Source organism: Hakea prostrata, chromosome 8 (genome assembly GCF_041222555.1).
Source record: "Hakea prostrata isolate BN-2017 chromosome 8, UWA_Hpros_2, whole genome shotgun sequence".
In the NCBI taxonomy this organism is placed as follows: domain Eukaryota; kingdom Viridiplantae; phylum Streptophyta; class Magnoliopsida; order Proteales; family Proteaceae; genus Hakea; species Hakea prostrata.
The window spans coordinates 26,128,704-26,154,475 of NC_142607.1; the positions used below are offsets into that span (position 1 = coordinate 26,128,704).

Below are 25,772 nucleotides of genomic sequence, written 5' to 3' on the forward strand. Positions count from 1 at the left end.
ACTGAAATCCTAGTACAATATGTCTATCTAGGAGTCCGCCTCTGATCTCTAAATGCCCTGACATCTTTGAAAATCTGTGTGAGCTGAGACTGCATATACTCCTGTCTGAACTCTATCTGCGTTTGCCTCAACTCCATCCTCTCATACATCTGCTCCTGCCTGACCTCCATCCTCTCCAGCATGGAAGTCATGGAAAGAATATGTGCATTAAGTCAGGTGTCTCTGGAGCGGCATGTGAAGGGCCCCCTGTCACATCCACCTAGGGGGTACCCTATTTGGATTACCCGATGGAGTGATCCACAGCCCAAAAGATCAAGTTTAGGAACGATCATATCCACTTAGCACAATAATATAATCAAAAGCAAGAACAAATATTTGTATTCAAATAATTTAATAATACAAGTCAAGAAAGGATCTCAGAAGGATCACAAAGAACATCAGAGTGCGGAAATGATACCAATAAAATAAATAATCAAAATGTGGAATGAGGCGGAAACCCATTCTATGATAATAGTAGAAGGTAGATCGAGATAAAGTACAGATTACAACTAGTTCTCAAAAGAAGGGAAAGAAAAAGGTAAGCAACTAAGTTACAGTTTCTTTTAACTTATACAATGTTTCCTCAATAACAAAATCATAAGAAACTAGACCAGGCCGAATCTGCTCCTGACAATATCAGTCTCGTACTGGTAGTCTTCACCAATATAATCACCAAATCAGTAGTGTAAGAGTCATCAATTTGGTCTTTATTGTGTTGACCATCATAGTCAACAATAGTAATACCTGCAGAAAAGTCTAACAAAAGATGTTGCAAAAAAGAGTGAGTTCAAAAGAACTCAGCAAGGCAGTTATTCCATAATAACACAGATACATGATACAAAGCATAGCATGATGCAATATGATATGAAACACATGATGCAATTATGATTCTAACTCTATGTATGCTAGTCTTTAAAGTAGACATGCTTTAAGTCATAGCACCATACTTCTTTGGGTAGGTCCGCTCACACCCTCAACCATTTAAGATATCTTGGGTTCCCTCAACCATTTATGATATCTTGGGCAGCTGGTTGGTAATGGGTCCTGCATCCCTCTCAGACATTCCATGGCTAGGGTTTCGGTCACCTCTCTCTCACATCACCATTTGGTCTAAGTATTGGTGCATGTCAAGGTAAAGCCTAACCCAATGCAAGTCATCTACTTAGTCATATCATGTCAGATCCATATACGTCCATTCCTTCCATCCCGGGGGGATCCTTTCCGGTATCCTTCACACTAGAGTCATGGATATTACTCACCGGACTTATTAACCCTATTGGTCATCCACAAATAGTAGATGGGAAGCTCTCACGTCCCCTCACGGATCATTTCTCCGGTCTTGAGTACCCGTGAGCCCAATTCTAGCTATTTTCAACCCTACCAATAAATGGCCCCTTTCGAGTATCTGTAGTATGGTTTATGTCCTCTCACGGGTTGGTTACTGGTCTTGAGCGCCCATGAAACCATACACTACCACGGGTCATTCAGTCTCAATGCCCTTCCGATTCGGGTGTGATACGACAAGGACATCCTAGCCAAACACCACTAACAAGTCCTATGTATGTCATCCAATGATTCGGGAAAGCGTCGATGGGCATCTCCAGAGAACATCCCACACTATTCCTTCCAATGTCCAAGGAGAGAAATGTCAATAGGACATCCCCAATCCCAAGTCATACCTATTCAATCACATTCTCAATTCCATCACATCATACATAAATGATATTTCGTCATATGAAACGAGATATAATATAGCATGATCAATCACATATGTAATTAACAATAATACATAATCATGATAACCAAAGTGATATATAACATGGTACTACTGTCTTGAAGTATATACAGCAGTCTTATGATGTTAGAAATACAACAATTAATGTGAATCTATCAAGTTTCCAACATAGAGGCATAATTCACAAAATCCATGTAATTATGGTAATAACCGTCCTTACCTTAAGTTGAGTTGATGATGATACAAGAGTCACAAAAGAATGATCCAATAATAGTGTTAAGACCCACATAAATGAAAGATTAGAGAAGAAATCGGGAAAATCAGAGGTCGAACAGGTCAAAATGGGGTGAAGTTGCAGTCAGCAACATGTTTGGTCAATGCTCCTTGGTCGATGACATCGACCAAAGAGGATCGACCAAGATAGTCTCGGGGCTGCAAAGAGGATTTTGGGATTTTAGTCCGAAATCGGTCTTCCGGGGCTCAGATCGATCCAAAACTTGGAGGGGATGCTAGGAACAATAGCAGAAGACTACGTAGCAAGAATTAACATGATCCAATGGTCAAATTGAAACCAATTGAAAACTCTAGGTTCTATATGCTAGAACCATAGTCTTTAATGAAAATCATTGTAACTTCAAGAGAACCTAGGAATTTAATCAATAGAATGATGAACAACAGAATATAGACAATTACTAACATATAATCAGATCTAATTGAAAGAGAAAATCAGATTAAGAGATGAATTCATGTTGTAAAGAAGAGAAAAATCAAAATAAGAAAGCAAGAACATCATGTATGAGAATCATAGCATGGAAAGGATGAAGAGAGGTTTAATCAAAGCAAAAGAGCTTGTAGAAGAGGTGGTTGCAAGGTTGCAGCACCTTCTTCATGAACTCAGTAGCAAGAACAATAGTAGATATGAGTAGAATAGAGAGAAAGTGAGAGAACACATACCTTGTAGATGAATTTTGAGAAGAGAGACCAAGATTTCTTAAAGAAACCTTCACCAAAGCCAAGGAGGAGGCTAAGAGGAGCCTTCCCACGTTCTCAGGTGTTGAAATGAGTAAAATAGGGTTCTAGGTTCGAGGTTTCACTTAAAAAGATGAAAGAATATCCAAAAAACATCTTTTTTTCTCGAATCTGGGCTGCCTTGGTCCATGCTCTTGGTTGATGGCATCGACCAATGATGATCGACCAAGACAGGTTTCAGCAGAAAATCCAGAAATAGTTCAGCAACTTCAGACAGGGATTTGGAGGGCTATATGGGGTCAAATTGAGTGGGGTTTTCTCCTAAAAGTCAATCAAGAAGTCTAGGTTCAGGAAATACCTTCATATCGAGCATGGGAGTTCAATAGGTACTTTAAATAATTCACCCCTCTTCGCTGCGCAGGCAGGATTCGCCAGAAATAGTTCAGCAATTTCGGACAGGGATTCGGAGGGCTATACGGGGTCAAATTGAGTGGGGTTTCTCCTACAAGTAAATAAAGAAGTATAGTTTCATGAAATACCTTTGGATCGAGCACGAGAGTTCATTAGGTACTTCAAATAATTCACCCCTCTTCGATGCGCAGAATTTCGCTAAACACTGACAATGTACTCAAGTAAGGGGCATCATCATCAATGTCCATGGGTTTCGGGTCAAACACCATGTTTTCCATAAAGAGGGTCCACAAGGACAATTTCCATCACTTTGGAACATGGATCTACACTAAGGGAAATGTCAAACATGACTTCCTAAGGCTTTCAAAGATAATAACACTGAAATCAAGGTCCAACTTTAAGGTCTAACATCAAACAAGTCTTTCTTTATCCCAAAACTAATAGAGTGTCCTTGCTAGGTTTGGGCTGGATTTCACACCCCCTACCTCGAAGTGTGATGCAGGAACCCCATGATCATCTTGACCAGCATCACGCATCTCTGCATCCCCTCCATTCTGATCATCAGAATTTGCAGCATCCTGTCCCTCATCCATTGGTACCACCTCATCCTCGTACTCAGACTCATCCTTGATAACTCAATGAAATAGAGTTAAGATTGGTAACTTTATACTTGAGATGGCTTGATTTAGGAGTATTTTGTCTTTCTTTTAGTGATAGTATTCATTAGATGTTGTCTTATTTAGTCTTAACATGTTGCATCTTGTTTAGTTCATTATCGTCACTCTTACATGAATTTTTTCTCTTTCTCTTGAAAAATGTAGGTAAAGAGCCATAATAGGAGAAGAAGCCGTCCTCTAACTTTGCTGTGAAGTTTGCTACAGCAATACGAAGCAGAATATTCTTAGATCCAATACAAGTGGAAATGACTAGAAGGGGCTAACTTAAGAGGACATTATTCTTGTAAATATATGATTGTTCTCAGCCCTTGATCTTAAAAGGAATGTTCTAATCCTGTGGCCAGAATCTAACCTAATGATTGAAGGCTTTTATGGAAGAAAGAGAAGAGAGGAAAAGGGGAGAGAGGAAAAGGGGAGAAAGAACATTGCAACACACGGCTAAGGGAAGGGGAAGAGAGGACACGGCTGAAGCAAGGAGAAGAAGAACCAGAGCTGGAATCATTGCGGAAGCAAGGAAAGCTGCTGGAGAAGATGATCTGCTGGAGAAGAAGGCTGGAGCTCTTATGGAAGCATTAAAGCTTTAGTTTCTTTTCATTTTTATAAACTTATCTTCTCATCTTCTAGCTTAATGTTAACTATAACTGTAAAACCCAGCCCTGACCCTAATCCGGAAACTTTGTTATTTGTACGACCCGAAGTAAGGCAAGAAGTCATCTTTGGGACATTTCTGTTGAAGACTTGATGGCTGGATTGGAATCCATGAGTGTTGATGCCAGTGTTCCAATGGTGGAAACTGCACCCTGATGAAGATTGGATTAGTTGATGGTCTTGGAGTGGTCTCTGTATTGATTCAAAGGCATTTCTAACTCCTAGGTATGTCACTCTAGGTGTGTGCAAAACCCCTTGATGTTTGGACTTGATCTGGGCCTTCAATTCCCTATTTTGAAGTTGTTGTCTTGATTGGTCGACTCAATGGTCGATTGGACCAATCGACCAATTGATTATGTATTTGAAATTTGAATCCTGTCTCTTCTATTTAAGTCTAATCTCAGGAATACTCCGCCTCATCTGCCTCCTAAACCTCTAGAACGAGTTAGAACCCTAATCTAACCCATTCCCTTTCATTCTTTGGTGATCTCTCACAAAGACTTGAAGAATTCTTCATCCTCCTACAGCAAAGATATGATTTCACTCACTCTTTCTTCTATCTCTGATTTTCTTTCTTTAATTCTGTTCTTCATTGAGATCAGGAAAAAGATGATGCACTCTTGCAACCATCTATTCCGTGATTCATCATGTTCTTTAAGATCCATGATCATCATCATGATCTTAACCTCAGCCAGTGGAATCTTCGAAACCCTAACCCTAATCCTTTGAAACCCTAACCTGTGTGATCATCTAGAGAACTTTTGGAAACCTCCCTTGTGTGAGGGAAACCTCTTAGGTAAAATTTATATGAACCTAAACTTTATCATTGAATGATTCTTCTTGTTATTTTTGGCTAACAATTTACCTCCCTTCATCCAGAGCTCTCAATTATTTTCGAGGGGAACCAAAAGGGGTGAAACCCTAATTTTCTGGAATCAAACCAAGAACCCCTAGTTTGATCATGGTAACCCAATCAATGTGTTTTCTTACTATATCTGTAATCTTCATATCCTAGTTCTTTTATCTTTAATTATAATATTTTTTTCCCTCATAATCTATGTTTAACCTACTAGGTTAACCTTTTTGTTCCTAGGTTACAACTTGGGAACTTGATTTGATTTATGAATTGATATCCTCTATACCCTAGAATACTACCATGATAATTTCCCTCTGATTCGTACCCTTTTGAACCATCAAATTCGGTTCTTGATTCTCAAAATTCGGATTCTTGTAGGCCACTGTCTCCATTGGTTGACTCATTGGTCGACTGGTCCAGCAGACCAATCAATCGACCAATGAGTACAGCAACCTCATTCTTGGTCTGTTTCGATTGATTTATGATCTTTTCCTTTATGCATCTTTCCTACATGTTGTATGCACTTGTTTAGGACTGTCTTCTCAGATTTAGTCAAGATCATACTTGATTCTTTAAGATCCTATCCAAGTTAGAAGGTAAGGACAGTTAATTCCTTAACTGCATAGATTGCTTGTTCTCTGGTTTCTACTTTATGAAACAATGAGATTACCTACTGTTATTGTACTTTAATTCTGATCTCCTACTGTGGGAACAGTAGCACTTGTTTATATTGTCTTTTTATTATTCATGATATATGAATTACTTATTATTGCCTAATCTATTTTTTGCTTTTACATTCTCTTATATATGATGAACTGCTGGTTGTGTATGTCATGACTGTTCTGAGAATGTGTTTGCTTAAGTTTGGTTTGGGATTGGGGAGTATCCTTTTGATGCTTCTGTCCTTGGACATTGGAGGGAATAGTATGGGATGTTCTCCGAAGATGCCCATCGACGCTTTCCCGAATCATTGGTTGTCATACCTAGGGATGTCTAGCAGTGTTTGGCTAGGATATACCCCTGTTATATTAGACCCGATTAGGAAGCGTATTGAGACCGAACGACCCGTGGTAGCAATGGGGATTCATGGGCACTCTAGACCGGTGAGTTATATCCGTGAGAGGATGGGAATCACATTGTGGGGGCCATTTATTGGAGGGTTGCATATGGCTGGACTTGGGCTCATGGGCGCTCGAGACCGGTGAGTTATATCCGTGAGACGACATGAGAGCTTCCCGTTTACCGTATGTGGATAACCAATAGGGTTGATGAGTCCGGTGAGTAATATCCGTGACTCTAGTGGAAAGGATCGCGGAGGCGGAAGGAATGGAAGTATTTGGACCTGAGTTGATGTAACTGACTAGATGACTTGCATTGGGCTAGGCTTTTCCCTGACATGGGCCAGTACTTATGCCAAATGGTTGTGAGAGAGTGTGTTGACTTAACCCCCTGTCATGGTTTGTCCTGAGGGATGCCGGACCCACTACCAACAGGAGCCGTATGCGTGACCTACCTAGAGAAGTACGGTGCTATGACTTAAAACATGTCTACCATAGAAACCAGCATACATAGAGTTAGATGCATTCATACTTTATCTGTTTCATACTGTATTGCATCATGTTATGTTTTGCCAGATGGTATCTATGATTTTATGGATTAACTACCTTACTGAGTTTCTTTGAAACTCATTCCTTTTTGTATATTCTTTGTTTAGATTATCCTGCAGGTACAGATTATTATGACGAGCAGTACAGTGAAGCGCAAACCGATGAAGCGTATTACACGCAAGGTGTTGGCGACGATCAAGATTACTCTGATGATCCCCCGGCGGATCAAGCTGCGTACTATTTTTGAAAACAGCGTAGAGTTAGAAAGGATTCATTGGATTGATGAAGTCCACACTTATGAAGACGTTATCTATAAACTAGAAGACGCTTGATCTTAGTTATTTCTTAGTACATTTGTTTCAGTTGTATTTCCTTTTGACTTTCATACTGCGTTCCGCTATATTGGTGGAGTGAGTTTTCGCCTCACTTTACTCCTTTTGATATCATTGGATATCTGGTATCTTTTCCGCACTCTGATTATACTGATTATTCATTATTGTTTTGAACCTTCCTTTATAATATTAAACCTTGATTATTTCCTGTTTATGATTATGTTATTGTATATGTGGGAGGATGATTTCCTCGATACTTGATCTTCGGGGCTATGGATCCCACTCTCGGGTATGCCAGTTAGGGTACCGGCTGGGAGGATGTGACAAATTGGTATCAGAGCCCAAAGTTCAAGGAAATCCTAACCACGGGAAAACGATATGAGAACATTCCTGAGTCATAGATCCAGAAGTGACTCATCTACTCTTAGAAGTGAATAATAGAACACTTGGACTAGAAACTATTAATGAAGCATAACTGAATACTTCTGAATAATGCACAATAATTATACTTAAACAATTGTCACTTAATGCAATAAAAGAAAAGTGCATAATACACAATAATAAAGTGAAACAAAGAGAACTTCATTAACTTTAAGAAAAGTTTTACATGATTACATCTGAAAAGCATAAATGAAAATCCTAGTACAGTCTATCTAGGTGATCTCCTCTAATCTCTGTAAGCTCGGAACTCCTCTGAAAACTGAGTCACCTGATACTCTATCCTATCTGTCGTGACTGCATCCTCTCATATAGCTGCTCTGTCGACCTCCATCCTCTCCAGCATGGAAGTCATCGATCTCATCTGTGCACTGAGGTCCGACGTCTCTGGAACCGCATGAGAAGGACCACCTGTCTCGAAGTGCGAGGAAGGGAAATCGTGATGCTCCGGCACAGTCTCATGCATCTCAGTATCATCTCCTGCCTGATCATCATCACTGTCAGGACCGATATCCTCTCCACCATCCTCTGACTCCTGCTCATCCTTTGTTTCATCATCCTCCTCACCCTCTAGACCAGGAGATCTCACTGTCTGTGTCAGCCCCATCTGACGTACCATCCTAGTCCCCATGACGTATCCTCGTGGACCGGTGTCCACTGGTGTATCCTCGAAGCCCGACCCCCGAAATGCCCGAAGATCAAAGTCAGTAACCTCCCATAGCAAAGATTCCGCATGCTAAGCCGCAGAACCATATCCAGCATGACCTGCAGTATGATGTAGGAAAGGTCGATCTCGAAGCCCATGTACATACTATAAATGACTATGGCCTCCATCACTGTGACCCGATGGTGATGTCCAGCCTTCGGCATGATGTTTCGACTGACGATGCGACCGATAACTCGTGCAAAATCTGTCATATTTCCGCTGTTCCTAGGAGTCAAGCACCGGCGGCTGTCCCACAGTGTGTTGCATATCTCGCGCAACTCGTACGGCATCAAGTAGCTATCTATATCTACTCCTGCAGGTATCCATACGCACTGATCTGAGTAGTGAGGGACCCACAAGATCTCAGCTAGTGATCTGGTGGAAAAGCGAATCTGAGTCTGGAAGACCTTGCTCCTGGGGACAAGTCTAAGTGGATGCCCTGGACCTCTAGCCTCCTCGGTGTATGTAAGGTTGCTGAAGAACAACCTCACTAGCTCAGGATATACATGCAGATCCTCTATGAAGAGATGAGTCCACTGCAAGGTGTCGAACCTCTGCTGTATCCTAAAGACTCGGAGCTGGCGAAGGTGTAATAGATGTCCTAGCTCGATCTGGCAGTAGCTGAAGTAGGCCTCATACAGGAACTCGGCCTGCAGAGTGTCGAAGCACTCTGGTCTCCGAACATACTGTCTAGGCTCTGAAGGAACCTGACCTCTACCTCTGAGTGCCCCTACCATGCTACCTCTACCTCATCCGCGTACTCCTCTCGGCATAGTGAATTTCTGTGGAAGAGACAATGACATTGTTGGTTAAGTACTATTTCAAGATTTAAGCCAAAAGGGTATTTTCGTAATTTTTTGGAAAATTTCAAATTTGGGGGAAATTTGATTTGAAGATACTAGCATGTGCATAATACTTGGAATTGCATGTCTATGAAATTTATTTGATGAAATTCGATCGAAAACTTGATCTAAAGCAAAAAATTCAACAAGAAGGAATTTGGGGATTTTGCATTCTAGGTCAAAATTGGATTTTTGAAAAGTGAAAATTGGTTAAATCAAACTATATGGACATATCTACATTATCATTTTGAGCATGTAGCAATTGATTTCATGCGAAAACTCCTAGCGGTTTGTGAGAAAACGAAATTTTTCTAAAGTTAACGATTTCGGTACGAAAACCTTGCGAGAAATGCAAGACGATGTTAGAACTTGTTGTCTATGCATGGAATTGTGTTTAAAACCTAGGGAATATGTTTCTAAGTATTCCTAAACATGATTTTTAACAATGGATACAAGTAAAACATGGATTTGATTGAAATGCAAGCATGAGAAGATGAAAGTGAAAGAGAAAATGTTAGTTTTACCTTGTGTTTGATGAATGTGAGTTGTGGTGTTGTTGTTGAAGCACTTGAATCACCCAAGGATGCTTGGAAGAACCTTAGAAGATGTTTCCCCAGAGCTCGCTCACTTGTGGAAGAAGTTAGAACGAAGTTTGGATGTGAAAATGAAGCTTATAATGCGAAATTTTCGTGATTCTGTGAGCATTGGTCGACTCATTGGTCGATTGGGTCAATCGACCAATCAACCGACCAATGGACCCAATAACTCCATTTTTGGTTGAAATGTTGGAAAATGTGATTTTTGTCCTATGAATTGTTGTTGGATGACTAAATGGATGTATTTGAGCATGATTTAAAATTTTCAAATCATTTGGACATGTTGATTATATTGAAACTTCGAAATTTGGTATTTTGACGTTTCTGGTTCTTGCTGAATGGTTACTGTGAGAATTGGGCGTGGTGAATCCAGTGGTCATGGAAGTGGTTGTGGTGAGATACCTGAAGGTGGTCATGATCAGCAGACTGGTCACCAAGGTACCCATGACATATCAGGTGCCCCGAATGTCGGAAGCTTTCATGATATTGCCAACATCATGGGCAATATGATGCAACAGCAAGCAGCCCAGTTTAATCAGATGTTGATGGGTTTCATGACACTGCATAATGAGACTCGTGCTGGTGTTAATGTGAATCCTCATGCCGCAGATTCTGAATGTGGGTGGCCTTGCTTGAACTCCTCATACTCGCCTGATGGAGAGTTTTCTGAAGATGCAAGTGCCCAGCTTTACTGGTGTTACCAAGGATCTCTTGTTCCCTAACAAGTGGATTCGTGAGTTGGAGAAGACTTTCCATCATCTGCAATGCTCCGAAGCTCAAAAGATTTTGTTTGCTGAACAGAATTTGTAGCATGAAGTCGATGCTTGGTGGACTTCCACTCGGCCTGTTTTGGAAGGTTTGCATGCAGGTGTTGTAACTTGGGATTTGTTCAAAGAGGCTTTTTGCATGAATTATTTCCCTGAGGCGGTGAAGGATGCGAAGGAATCTGAGTTCATGGTTCTCGCACAAGGATCCTTGTCTGTGTTAGAGTACCAACAGAAGTTTGAGGAACTTCATTTCTTTGCTCATGATTCTCTGAAGCCTGATATTGCTAAGGCGAAGAAGTTCTTTAAGGGATTGCGCCCTGCCATTAAAGGCTATCTCACTGTCCAGCCTATAGAGAGCTATGCCCAAGTGGTGCAGAACTCGAAGAAGTTGGAAGAAAATGAAAAGGAGAATGCTTGCGTTCAAAGGCCTTGGCAGTCTAGAAACCCTTGTTTGGTGTATCGTAATGATCGGCGCTTTGTGAGACCTACACCCTATCCCACTCTTGCTTTTCAGCCTAGGAGTATAGGTTAAAGCCCTGGTTTTCGACAGCCTGGTCAGTTTCAGTATGGCGGGAATCGACCACCAGTGAATGCAAGTGCTAGGCCAGTGAATTCGAATCCTAAGCCTTTTGTTCAGAAGCCTCCTATTGCAGCTACTCCGGTAGGACCGAGCAATTCTGTTTGCTTCTACTGTAAGCAGTCCGGTCATTTTGCTCGCTAATGTCCCAAGAAGCCTGTTCAGCAGCCTACCCCAGTGGTGAAGAGTGCTCCTGCTCCTCCCCCTGGTAGAGTGTTCAGTATCTCTAGTACTGAGCAAGAAGGAAGCCATGATGTGATCACAGGTACATTGTCAATCGCTTCTTTTCCTGCATTTGTTCTATTTGATACGGGTGCATCTCATTCGTTCATATCATCTGCATTCATTAAGAAGACTGACGTAATCCCTGAGAAAATGTTTAGTTGTTTATTGATTAGTACACCTACTGGTCCTATTGTGAAACTAGATAAAGGATTAGTTAAATGTCCTGTGTTGGTTGGTAAGATGAACTTAGAAGCCAATTTGGTACTTCTTGATATGAAAGACTTCGATGTTATTTTTGGAATTGACTGGTTAACAGCCCACAAAGCTGTATTTCTTTGCTCCTCGAGAAAGATTCAGTTCCATACTTGCGTAGGTTCAGTTTTTGAATTCCAAGGTGAGAAAAGAAGGGTTTGTAAAAAGATATTGTCCGCACTGATGCAAATCTATACATTGTAGATGATGCTTCTTCTGAAGGCAAGAGAAAAGTGGAGAAAAGAGTTGACGAAGTCAAGGTTGTCTGTGACTTTGTTGATGTCTTCCCTGATGATCTATCGGGAGTGCCTCCAGATAGGGATGTTGAGTTTTCTATTGATCTCGTCCCTGGTGCCGCTCCGATATCTAAGGCTCCGTATAGGATGGCTCCTACTGAGTTAAAAGAGTTGCAAAACCAGTTAAATGAGCTCATTGAAAGAGGTTTCATACAACCTAGCGTGTCACCTTGGGGAGCTCTGGTCTCGTTCGTCAAGAAGAAGGATGGTAGTATGCGTCTGTGCATTGATTACCGTGAGTTGAATAAGCTGACTATCAAGAATAGATACCTGCTGCCCCGGATTGACGATCTCTTTGATCAATTGAAGGGTGCAGTTGTGTTCTCAAAGATTGACTTAAGGTCTGGATATCACCAGTTGAAAGTGAAGTCAAGTGATATCTTCAAGACAGCTTTCCGAACAAGGTACGGCCATTATGAATTCCGAGTCATGCCTTTTGGATTGACTAATGCTCCTGCTGTGTTCATGGACCTCATGAACCGAGACTTTCATGATGTGCTCGATAAGTTTGTGATTGTCTTCATTGATGATATTCTGATTTATTCGAAAAGTGAAGAAGAGCATGAAAGGCATCTAGATTTCACTTTGCAAAGACTACGAGAAAAGAAACTTTATGCTAAGTTTAGCAAGTGTGATTTTTGGCTCAAGAGTGTAGTATTCCTCGGCCATGTGGTTTCTACTGAAGGTATTCGTGTTGATCTTGAGAAAGTCCAAGCAGTTGCTGATTGGGAAAGACCGAAGACTGTAACGGAAATAAGAAGTTTCCTTGGTCTGGCAGGTTACTACAGAAGGTTTATTGAGAACATTTCTCGGTTAGCTGCTCCTATGACTAAGTTAACCCGGAAAGAAGAGAAATTTGTTTGGTCTCACGCTTGTGAGAAGAATTTCCAAGAATTGAAGGATAGACTGACAAGTGCCCCGGTTTTGACTATACCTGATAGTTCGGCGGTATGACGGATCTATACTGTGCGTCGAAGATTGGTTTGGGTTGTGTACTGATGCAGCACGGTAAGGTTGTAGCCTATGCCTCTCGGCAATTGAAGGAATATGAGCAGAATTACCCCACTCATGATTTAGAGCTTGCCGCTATTGTTTTTGCTTTGAAGATTTGGAGACATTACCTCTATGGTGAGAAAATTGCCATATTCACAGATCATAAGAGTTTGAAATACTTCTTTACCCAGAAAGAGTTAAACATGAGGCAAAGAAGATGGTTGGAACTAGTCTCTGATTATGATTGTGATATTCAGTATCACCCTGGTAAGGCAAACGTTGTTGCAGTGCTCTTAGTAGGAAGATTCAAAAGAGGGTTTTGGATTTGAATACTTTGAGTCTACCCTTGTTGTCTTCTATTGAGAGTTTTGATTTGGAAGTTGTTCTTGAGATTTCTGCTGTTGTTCTTTCTGCTATGACAGCAAGGTCTAGTCTTAGAGATAAGATTGTTGCTTTGCAGAGTTCTGATCCAGAACTTAAGGACAAAGTTGAGAAGATTTCTTCGAATCCTGAGTCGGATCCCGACTTTGGTATATCTTTGGATGGTGCTTTATTTTTTAGAAGTAGATTGTGTGTGCCAGCAAATGAAGATCTTAAGAAGGAAATATTGAAGGAAGCACACCAATCAATCTTTACAGTACACCCTGGAAGCACCAAGATGTACAAGGACTTGAAGGAACATTTTTGGTGGATTGGTTTGAAGGCCGATGTTGATGACTTTGTTGCCAAGTGTGAGACTTGCCAGCGTGTGAAAGCCGTTCATCAACCTCCATCTGGATTGCTTCAGCCCCTTCCTGTTCCTAGTTGAAAGTGGGAAGATATCTCTATGGACTTCATGACTAGCTTGCCTCGGACAAGTAAAGGCAATGACACTGTGTGGGTGATTGTTGATAGGTTGACCAAATTAGCCCATTTCATTCCTATGAAGATCACTCATACTTTGGATAAGCTAGCTAGACTTTATGTGGATAATGTGGTTCGTCTACATAGTGTACCAATGAGTATTGTGTTTGATCGTGATCCTAGGTTCACCTCAAGGTTTTGGAACAGTTTACAAAAGGCCTTGGGAACCCAATTGAGCTTGAGTACAGCTCATCATCCACAATCAGATGGACAATCTGAGCGGACAATTCAGACTTTGGAAGACATGCTCAGATCTTGCGTGGTGGATATGGGTGGAAATTGGGATGAACACTTAGCTTTGGTTGAGTTTGCCTATAATAACAGTTATCAAGCAACGATAGGCATGGCTCCGTTTAAGGCTTTGTATGGTAGCACTTGTAGAACACCATTGTATTGGACTGAGACGGGTGAAAGAAAAGTCTTAGGTCCTGAGATGATTGAAGCTACAAGCGCAATGGTGGATATGATAAGAGAAAGGATTAAGTCTGCTCAGTCAAGACAGAAATCCTATGCTGACAAGAGAAGGACTGATCTGGAATTTCAAGTTGGAGAGAAAGTTTTCTTGAAGGTTTCACCAATGAAGGGTGTGATGAGATTTAATGTTAAAGGAAAGCTTAGCCCTCATTTCATTGGACCTTTTGAGATTTTGGAAAAGGTTGGACCTGTTGCTTATTGATTGGCATTACCTCCGGCTATTGCTGATGTGCATAATGTGTTCCACGATTCGATGCTCCGGAAATATATTGAAAATCCGGAACATGTATTACAGCAAGCACCTGAAGGACTTAGTGCTGATCTTACCTATGATGAAGAGCCAGCTGAAATTTTGGATAAGAAAGACAAGCAATTGCGGAATCGCACCATCCCTTTGGTAAAGATTCGTTGGAAGGACCATACCCCGGAAGAAGCTTCTTGGTAGAAGGAAGAAGATATGAAGGAGAAGTTTCCTCAACTCTTTGGAAGCACAGGTACGCTTTCAATTTTGAGGACGAAATTTCTTTAAGGGGGGGAGAATGTAAAACCCAGCTCTGACCCTAATCCGGAAACTTTGTTATTTGTAGGTCCCGTGACCCGAAGTAAGGCAAGAAGTCATCTTTGGGACATTTCTGTTGAAGACTTGATGGCTGGATTGGAATCCATGAGTGTTGATGCCAGTGTTCCAATGGTGGAAACTGCACCCTGATGAAGATTGGATTAGTTGATGGTCTTGGAGTGGTCTCTGTATTGATTCAAAGGCATTTCTAACTCCTAGGTATGTCACTCTAGGTGTGTGCAAAACCCCTTGATGTTTGGACTTGATCTGAGCCTTCAATTCCCTATTTTGAAGTTGTTGTCTTGATTGGTCGACTCATTGGTCGATTGGACCAATCGACCAATTGATTCTGTTTTTGAAATTTGAATCCTGTCTCTTCTATTTAAGTCTAATCTCGGGAATACTCCGCCTCATCTGCCTCCTAAACCTCTGGAAAGAGTTAGAACCCTAATCTAACCCATTCCCTTGCATTCTTTGGTGATCTCTCACAAAGACTTGAAGAATTCTTCATCCTCCTACATCAAAGGTATGATTTCACTCACTCTTTCTTCTATCTCTGATTTTCTTTCTTTAATTTTGTTCTTCGTTAACATCAGGAAGAAGATGATGCACTCTTGCAACCATCTATTCCGTGATCTCATCATGTTCTTTAAAATCCATGATCATCATCATGATCTTAACCTCAGCCAGTGGAATCTTCGAAACCCTAACCCTAATCCTTTGAAACCCTAACCTGTGTGATCATCTGGAGAACTTTTGGTAACCTCCCTTGTGCGAGGGAAACCTCTTGGGTAAAATTTATATGAACCTAAACTTTATCATTGAATGATTCTTCTTGTTATTTTTGGCTAACAATTTACCTCCCTTCATCCAGAGCTCTCAATTATTTTCGAGGGGAACCAAAAAGGGTGAAACCCTAATTTTCTGGAATCAAACCAAGAACCCCTAGTTTGATCATGGTAACCCAATCAATGTGTTTTCTTACTATATCTGTAATCTTCATATCCTAGTTCTTTTATCTTTAATTATAATATTTTTTCCATCATAATCTATGTTTAACCTACTAGGTTAACCTTTTTGTTCCTAGGTTACAACTTGGGAACTTGATTTGATTTATGAATTGATATCCTCTATACCCTAGAATACTACCATGATAATTTCCCTCTGATTTGTACCCTTTTGAACCATCAAATTTGGTTCTTGATTCTCAAAATTCAGATTCTTGTAGGCCACTGTCTCCATTGGTCGACTGGTCCAGCAGACCAATCAATCGACCAATGAGTACAACAACCTCATTCTTGGTCTGTTTCGATTGATTTATGATCTTGTCCTTTATGCATCTTTCCTAACATGTTGTATGCACTTGTTTAAAACTGTCTTCTCAGGTTTAGTCAAGATCATACTTGATTCTTTAAGATCCTATCCAAGTTAGAAGGTAAGGACAATTAATTCCTTAACTACATAGATTGCTTGTTCTCTGGTTTCTACTTTATGAAACTATGAGATTACCTACTATTATTGTAACATCCAGCCCAAACCTAGCCCGGACACCCTTTTTATTTTGGGATAAAGAAAGACTTGTTTGATATTAGACCTTAAATTTGGACTTTAGTTTCAATATTATTATCTTTGAAAACCTTATGAAGCCATGTCAGACCTTTCCCTTAGGGTAGATTTGTAATGTTTGGCCTTATCCTACCTTTGCCTGGCCCGGGACCTATTATGTTTGTAGGTCCGAAAACCCAAAGTGGGGGAAATGAGACTTGTGGACCCTTTTGGTTGATGATTTGGTGTCGGAACCCAAGCCCGTGAACATTGACGATGATGCCCCTCACTTGAGAGCATTGTCAGTGTTAGTTTTGAATCTGCGCACCGAAGAGGGGTGAATTAGTTGAAATACCAAATGAACTCCTGTGCTCAATCCAAATATATTTATGGAAACTAAACTTCTTGATGGACTTGTAGGAGAAAACCCCACTCCATTTGACCCCATATAGCCCTCCAAATCCCTGTCCGAAGTTGCTGAACTATGTCTGGCAAATCCTGCTTGCGCATCGAAGAAGGTGAGCTTAATTGGTGGACCTAATGACCTCCCATGGTTGATCCAAAAGTATTTCTGGAAACTAGACTTCTTGATTGACTTGTAGAAGAAAACCTCACTCAATTTGACCTTGTATAGCCCTCCGAATCCCTGTTCGAAGTTGTTGAACTATTTCTGGATTTCCTGCTGAAACCTGTTACCTATTTTGGTCGATGGTTTTGGTCGATACCATCAACCAAGGACCATCGACCAAAGTTGCCCAGAATCGAGAAAAAGATGCTTTTTGGATATTCCGTCATCTATTTAAGTGAAACCTCAAACCTAGAACGATATGTTACTCATTTCAACACCTGAGAACGTGGGAAGGCTCCTCTTAGGCTCCTCCTTAGCTTGGATGATGACCTTCTACAAGAATCCTAGTCTCTCTTCTCCAACTACCATCTTCTAAGGTATGATTCTCTCTCTTGCTCTCTATTCTATTCACTTCCCTTCTTCTTTTACTGATGAGACCATGGCCAAGGTGCTGCAACCTTGCAAACACCTTGCCATGAACGTCTCTTCCCATTTATACTTGCTTTTCCTTCATTCTTGCTATGCTTCACTTGCATCTTGATCCTTACATATACATTACCATGATTCCTTGCTTAACAACTTGATTTCTTATATTAAACTGAGATGTGGAGTATGATTAGTCTAATCTCTGGCTTGCAAATGATTGTAATCATGTTCCTAACCTATTCCCCAACTAATTCTCTAGCTTCCCTTTCAATTACATCAATTTCTCATGAATGCTAGGATTCTTGTCTTTAGAACATAGGACCTCAATTTGGGGGTTTTCATTTGGACCATTGGATTGTGATAATACTTGCTAGGTAGTGTTCTTACATTGTTATTAATCATCCCTCCAAGTTTCAGATCGATCCGAACCCGGAAGACCCATTTCGGACCAAAATCCCCAAAATCCACTATTCTCGTCCGAAGACAATTTTGGTCGATCCTTTTGGTCGATACCATCGACCAAGACCATCGACCAAACTTGTTACTGACAGCAACCTTGCTCCGTTTTGATCCGTTTGACATCCGATCTTCCCGACTTCTTCTCTAACTTATTATTGATGTTTGTTTAGGGTCTTAACAATTCTTTTGGACTAATTCTTGGTATTCTCAATTCATCATCAATTCAACCCAAGGTAAGGATGGTTATCTCCATAAACATATAGATCATCAACTTATGATTTATGTTCTTATTTATGAATAGAATCTCTTGATTTCTTTTAATCGTTATAAGACTGTGATATATGTGTTAGAACAGTAGTATTGAAATCTTTATACTCTTGTCATGTTACATTACAATTCTTGTTTACTTATGTCTATGATGATTCATTTCAATATCATGATTTAACTTGTATTATGAAGATGTATTGGATGCATGAGAAGTGATGAACTTGAATATGTGATTGCCTACGTATAACTTGGGATTGGGGAGTGTCCTATTGACGCTTCTGTCCTTGGGCACCGGAGGGAATAGTATGTGATGTTCTCCGAAGGTGCCTATCGACTCTTTCCCTAGTTATTGGATGACATACATAGGATTGTCTAGTGGTTTGGCTAGGATGTCCCTGTCGTATCAGACCCGAATCGGAAGGGCATTGAGACCGAACGACCCGTGGTAGCAGTGGGGATTTGTGGGCACTCAAGACCGGTAACCAACCCGTGAGAGGTCATAAATCTCATTGTGGGTGCCATTTATTGGTAGGGTTGCAAATGGATAGACTTGGGCTCACAGGCGCTCAAGACCGGTAACCAACCCGTGAGAGGACGTGAGAGCTTCCCGTTTACTATTTGTGGATGACCAATAGGGTTGATGAGTCCGTAATCCGGGATTACGCTAACTCTAGTGAGAAGGATACCGGAAAGGATCGCCGGGGGCGAGGAATGGATGTATCTGGATCTGAGTTGATATGATCGAGTAGATGACTTGCATTGGGCTAGGCTTCTTTGTGACATGCGCCAATACTTATACCAAATGGTGATGTGAGAGAGTGGTGACTAAATCCCCAACCATGGTTTTTTTTTGAGGACTTTACCGATATTCCCCGGGCATTCCCAAGATATGGAACGGGAGAGTGACAGACGACCCAGAGAAGTATGGTGCTATGACTTAAAGCATGTCTACCTTAGAGACCAGCATTCATAGAGTTAGAACCATACTTGCATCATGTGTTCCATATCATATTGCATCATGTTATGGCTTGTATCATATGGTTTATATTTTATGGAATGACTACCTTGCTGAGTTCTTTCGAACTCACTCCTTTTTGCAACATATTTTGTTAGACTTTCCTGCAGGTACTACCACTGTTGACTGTGGCAGTCACCCCTCTGGAGGCCGAGTTGAAGACTTGTAACATACTGGTGGCGATGAACCAGTTGATAAAGACGAGTAGACCAAGATCGGGACTTGTTTGTAGCAGTTCAGTTTTATATTTGTGTGTTAGGGATGGGATGTCGCCTCATTCCCTTTTTAACCTTTTATTTGAATTGTCGGGACTATAGCTTAGTTGTTTCACTTGTTATTTGGTGAATCGGTTGTAACCTTTACTTTTAGTCGTTCCATCTTCCGCTAATATTATAGGATGGATTTCCTCCCACCTTTTCACACTTGATTGTTTATACTAATGAAATCCTTTCCGCACTCTGATGTTATTTGTAAAACCTTCTAAGATCTTTTCTAGACTTTCATTATTAAATTATTTGGATACAAGGAATTGTTCTTGCTTTTGATTATATTATTGTGCTAAGTGACTATGATCGTTCCTAAACTTGATCGGCAGGACTGTAATTCACTCCCCGGGTAATCCAGATAGGGTATCCCCTTGGTGGATTTAGGGCGGGATGTGACAATTATTGTACTTTAATTCTGATCTCCTACTGTGGGAACAGTAGCACTTGTTTACATTGTCTTCTTATTATTCATGATATATGAATTACTTATTATTGCCTAATCTGATTTTTGCTTTTAGATTCTCTTGTATATGATGAACTGCTGGTTGTGTATGTCATGATTGTTCTGAGAATGTGTTTGCTTAAGTTTGGTTTGGGATAGGGGAGTATCCTTTTGATGCTTCTGTCCTTGGACATCGGAGGGAATAGTATGGGATGTTCTCCGAAGATGCCCATCGACGCTTTCCCAAATCATTGGTTGTCATACCTAGGGATGTCTAGCAGTGTTTGGCTAGGATATACCCCTGTTATATCAGACCTGATTCGGAAGGGTATTGAGACCGAACGACCCGTGGTAGCAATGGGGATTCATGGGCACTCAAGACCGGTGAGTTATATCCGTGAGAGGACGGCAATCACATTATCGGGGCCATTTATTGGAGGGTTGCATATGGCTGGACTTGGGCTCATGGGCGCTCGACACCGGTGAGTTATATCCGTGAGACGACATGAGAGCTTCCCGTTTACCATATGTGGATAACCAATAGGGTTGATGAGTCCGGTGAGTAATATCCGTGACTCTAGTGGAAAGGATCGCCCGGGGCGAGGAATGGAAGTATTTGGACCTGAGTTGATGTAACTGACTAGATGACTTGCATTGGGCTAGGCTTTTCCCTGACATGCGCCGGTACTTATGCCAAATGGTTGTGAGAGAGTGTGTTGACTTAACCCCCTGCCATGGTTTGTCCTGAGGGATGCCGGACCCACTACCAACAGGAGCCGTATGCGTGACCTACCCAGAGAAGTACGGTGCTATGACTTAAAACATGTCTACCATAGAGACCAGCATACATAGAGTTAGATGCATTCATAATTTTTCTGTTTCATATTGTATTGCATCATGTTATGTTTTGCCACATGTTATCTATGATGTTATGGATTAACTACCTTACTGAGTTTCTTCGAAACTCATTCCTTTTTGTATATTCTTTGTTTAGATTATCCTGCAGGTACAGATTATTATGACGAGCAGTACAGTGAAGCGCAAGCCGATGAAGCGTATTACACACAAGGTGCTGGCGACGATCAAGATTACTCTGATGATCCCCCGGCGGATCAAGCTGCGTACTACTTTTGAAAAAGCATAGAGTTAGAAAGGATTCATTGGATTGATGAAGTCCACACTTATGAAGACGTTATCTATAAACTAGAAGACGCTTAGTCTTAGTACATTTGTTTCAGTTGTATTTCCTTTTGAATTTCATACTGCGTTCCGCTATATTGGTGGAGTGAGTTTCCACCTCACTTTACTCCTTTTGATATCATTGGATATCTGGTATCTTTTCCGCACTCTGATTACTGATTATTTTATTATTGTTTTGAACCTTCGTTTATAATATTAAACCTTGATTATTTCCTATTTATGATTATGTTATTGTATATGTGGGAGGATGATTTCCTCGATACTTGATCTTCGGGGCTGTGGATCACACTCTCGGGTATGCCAGTTAGGGTACCGGCTGGGAGGATGTGACAATAACTACTGCTGTGTTTTTAATGACTATTATGGGCTAAACTTGTGTTGTGTTGGGATGATAGTAGTACCTAAACCTGAATTTTGAGATGTAACTATCATGTGTTCTTTAATTTTACTACAATACAACCTTTTTCCAATGAATTCAGCATGATATATATTGATTAATTTCGATTCTTGAATGATCTTTCATGAACGAATGTTATGATTGAGTTAACTGGAAAGTTAATGCAGCCTAGATGCTTGTTGAATTGTGTGAGTTAGCACAATCTTTAATTAGTTTATTAGTAGGTTGGGTAGGAATACCCAATTACCTCACATGGCCATGATTGGGATTGGGTTTAAATTGCATTCATATTTCAATTCTTCATAGGAATATGCAGATGTTGATTTAGGATGCTAGTTTATGTGTATTGGAAAATACCATATTGCCATTCATTCCAGGTTCTTGATATATTTTGGGGTTGTAGTATTACTTTAGTATTTGCATTATACAATTCAGGGGAGGGGAAATTTGATTCCCAACACTCTTTTCACTCGCTATGTTCCCTCTATTGCTTAATCTCCATTTTGGTTCCTTAGTTTTATTACCTGTCACTTGGTTATTTAGTTAGTCAATCACAAATCAACCTTGTTAATCTCGTTTAAATCAATTTTACTTTTACATTGAAAGTTAAGGATAGAATTCTCCGTGGGATCGATACTTTACTTATCATTTATTACTTGATTGTGATACATACATGTGTGTAATATCTTGAGATACAAGCAACAAGTTTTTGGCACCGTTGCCGGGGAATTTTGTCTTTGATAATTAGTGTAGAAGTAAGTTTTTGTTTTATCTACTGAAATTTCTTTACTTTGATACTAGTTTTCTTTATTTCTAGGTGCTTTTACCCTTGTATGAATCCGCAGCATAATCAAGAGTTGATACCCTTTGATTTTGAAATCGAAAGGACATTTCGAGCTAGAAGAAGGGAGCAACGAGGTTTAGCAGTAGGTCAAACAATGGTTGAAGCAGTGAGAAATGGATTGAATAATAATGAGAATAATATGGCAGCTGCGGGTGATGATAAAGATAGGGCCATCAGAGCATATGCTTGTCCCCATGTTACATGAGCTAAATCCAAGCATAGTACGGCTAGATATTCAAGCACTACATTTTGAACTTAAGCCGGTGATGTTCCAAATGCGTCAAACTGTGGGACAATTCAGTGGGTTGCCAACAGAAGATCCTCATCTCCATCTTAGACTCTTCATGGAAGTAAGTGATTTTTTCAAGATACCTGGAGCAACTAAAGAAGCTTTGAGATTGAAACTATTCCCTTATTCATTACGGGATAGAGCAAGAGCATGGTTGAACTCCTTACCTCCACAATCAGTAGCCACATGGAATGATTTAGTAGACAAGTTCTTGATGAAGTACTTCCCTCCAACAAAGAATGCCAAGCTCAGAAATGATATCATTGGTTTTCAACAGTTGGATGGTGAGTCTTTATATGAGGCATGGGAAAGATTTAAGGAGCTCTTGTGTAAATGTCTTCATCATGGCATTCCTCATTGGATTCAGATGGAGACTTTCTACAATGGTTTAAGTGGACAAACTCGGTCCATAGTGGATGCATCAGCAAATGGGGCTATATTGGCAAAGTCTTACAATGAGGCTTATGAGATTTTGGAGAGGATGGCCAACAACAACTACCAATGGCCAGCTGAAAGAGCTGCTGCAAATAAGAGAGTAGCAGGAATTTATGAGTTGGATGCAGTGACAGCCTTAACTGCACAAGTGTCATCCCTAACTAGTGTGCTAAAATCTGTAAACTTGGCTGCAACTGTACAAACTCAACAAAATCCAGCAGTCTCTTGTACATATTGTGGTGGGGAGCAAATCTTTGATAGTTGTCCATCTAACCCAGAATTAGCCTACTATGTTGGTAATTTCAGCAAAGCTAATAACCCATATTCCAACACCTATAATCCTGGTTGGAGGCAACACCCTAAATTTTCTTAGAATGGTCAAGGACAGAATGTAGGCCCATCTTCTATCCCAACTCGATCTTATCAGCTTCCAAATGCTCAACAGCAAGTGAAGACTCAGCCTATGGAACCTTCTTCATCAATAGAGCTTCTATTGAAGGAGTATATAGCAAAGAATGATGCAATAATTCAGAGTCAAGCATCTTTATTGAGAAATTTGGAGAATCAAGTTGGGCAACTAGCTAATGCTTTAAGCAACCAACCTCAAGGATCATTGCCAAGTGACACAAGAAATCCTAGGCGTGAAGGCAAAGAGCATTGCAAGGTTATTTCATTAAGGAGTGGGAAACCTCTAGAGCCACCTCATTTAAAGTCCATCCAACCGAAGGAGCCTATTTCTATCCAAGAAGAAGGGGAGAAGGAAGATCCATTTGCTGTTCAAAAGGAACACATTAATTCTGAAAAACAAAGTGTTGAACAGAGTGCTAACACAGCAATGCAACAGAGTTTTCCAGCAAAACAAAGTTATAAACCACCTCCTTTTCCTCAAAGATTTCATAAGCAGCAGCAAGACCATCAATTCAAGAAATTTTTGGATGTTCTGAAGCAGCTTTACATCAATATACCATTGGTAGAAGCACTTGAACAAATGTCAAATTATGTGAAATTCATGAAAGACATCCTTTCAAAGAAAAAGAGATTTGGAGAGTTTGAGACAGTGGCCATGACACAAGAGAGTAGTGCCTTCTTGCTAAACAAGCTTCCTCCAAAATTAAAAGATCCTGGAAGTTTCACCATTCCTTGTGCTATTGGAGATAATTACATTAGAAGAGCCCTTTGTGATCTTGGAGCAAGTATCAACCTTATGCCAATGTCAATTTTCAAGAAGCTTGGAGTTGGAGAAGCATGGCCAGCAACAATGACCTTACAATTAGCTAATAGATCTCTTGCTTACTCAGAAGGAAGAATTGAAAATGTTTTGGTAAAAGTAGATAAATTTATCTTTCTTGCTGATTTCATTGTTTTGGACTTTGAAGCGGATAGAGATGTGCCCATAATTTTAGGAAGACCATTCTTAGCAACTGGGAGAACGTTAATTGATGTAGAGAGAGGAGAATTGACAATGAGGGTTAATGAAGAACAAGTCACATTCAATGTTTTGAAGGCAATGAGATCTCCAGATGCAATAGAAGAGTGCTTTGTTGTGGATATCATTGAAGAGCTGGTTTTAGAAGAGTTCGAGACAAAGTTTATTAAAAACCCACTAGAGCTTTCTTTGGCAATAGAAATTGAACAAGTGGATGATGAAGCAAGTAGATATATGGCTTGGTTAGAGGCAAGACCAGCAAAGGCATTTAGAGGGAGTACATTCGAGCCTCTTGGGTTAGCTAAATGTGAAACTAAACCCCCTAAGCCATCAATTGAAGAGCCACCTATGTTAGAGTTCACACCTCTTTCAAAACACTCTCAGTATGCCCATTTGGATGTAGCCAAAACACTCCATGTTTTTGTTTCAGCACTTCTAACAAAGGAGCAGAAAGATATGCTACTTGAAGTGCTGAAGAAGTGTAGAAGAGCAGGGATGGAGTATAGTAGAGATCAAAGGGATCAATCCTTCAGTGTACAAGCTTAAATTTTGGTTGGAGAAATGTTGCAATAGGTATGTGAAGCAGCAAAGGAGTTTGAGTCCAATAATGGAAGGTACGCAAGAAGACATCATTAAATGGCCTTGGGAACTAAAGCATGTAGTGGATCAAGCATTATTGGGGTGCACCATTGGAGTGGGATAAATCTTCAATCATCCTTCAAGATGCTTAAAAAGAAGGGAGGTCACTCAGATTTCATTATTTTTAGTTTAGTTGTTTGCTATTAGTTCATTAGGTGTTTAATAAAGTCATAGGTAGTTCACAATTTGTGATGTAAAACTGACAGATGACTTGCTGACATGTATTTTTGATGTGCAAGGAGTGTGGGGAACAAAAAGAGATTGAATGGTTGTTTTGCCAAATTTGGCAATAAACCAAATTGTTGAACAAAGCATGTTTCAGTACCCAGCAGATTTCACTATCTTTGTCATAGCTTTGCTGCAACAAAGTTTTGATCCTCAGCTACGGGTCTTACATTCTCTGTTGCAAATTACCTTCTTTGTTGAAAAATTACATTCTGTGTTCGTTCTTTGTAGAAATGCTGCAGCAACACCACAACAAGGATAAAACCACTCACTTGACCAGGTTTAACCTCAAACCCAACCAACCCATCATTTCTACACTTCTATACCTCTCCTAAACCATTGTTGACCCATACTAACTCAACCCAATTTAAACCAATACCAACCCAAACCCATTAAACCCCTCATTTTCAAAACCAAAACTCACCAA

General features: G+C 40.4%; 2 protein-coding genes and 1 non-coding gene across 3 annotated transcripts in view; 1 reads left to right on the forward strand and 2 right to left on the reverse strand.

Moving 5' to 3' along the window:
• Positions 1–3,747, reverse strand: part of LOC149007466 (uncharacterized) — a 33,485-nt gene extending 29,738 nt beyond the window's left edge. Inside the window, exon 1 of the mRNA XM_089167072.1 lies at positions 3,640–3,747. Within this exon, the coding sequence (XP_089023198.1) occupies positions 3,640–3,747 (108 nt within the window). The remainder of the gene's footprint in view (positions 1–3,639) is intronic.
• A 19,117-nt stretch (positions 3,748–22,864) lies between these two features.
• LOC149007467 (small nucleolar RNA R71) lies at positions 22,865–22,971 on the reverse strand. Its single transcript, XR_016175430.1, has one exon. It is a non-coding gene; the product is annotated as a small nucleolar RNA R71 (small nucleolar RNA).
• Positions 22,972–24,118: 1,147 nt separating this feature from the next.
• LOC149007468 (uncharacterized) lies at positions 24,119–25,027 on the forward strand. The gene has a single exon (XM_089167073.1). The coding sequence runs from the start codon at positions 24,119–24,121 to the stop codon at positions 25,025–25,027; it is 909 nt and encodes a 302-aa protein (XP_089023199.1).
• Positions 25,028–25,772: the final 745 nt, after the last annotated feature.

Bases quoted from the DNA above. Each gene is read 5' to 3' on its own strand.
- LOC149007468 (XM_089167073.1), top strand. From the start codon at position 24,119: ATGACACAAGAGAGTAGTGCCTTCTTGCTAAACAAGCTTCCTCCAAAA.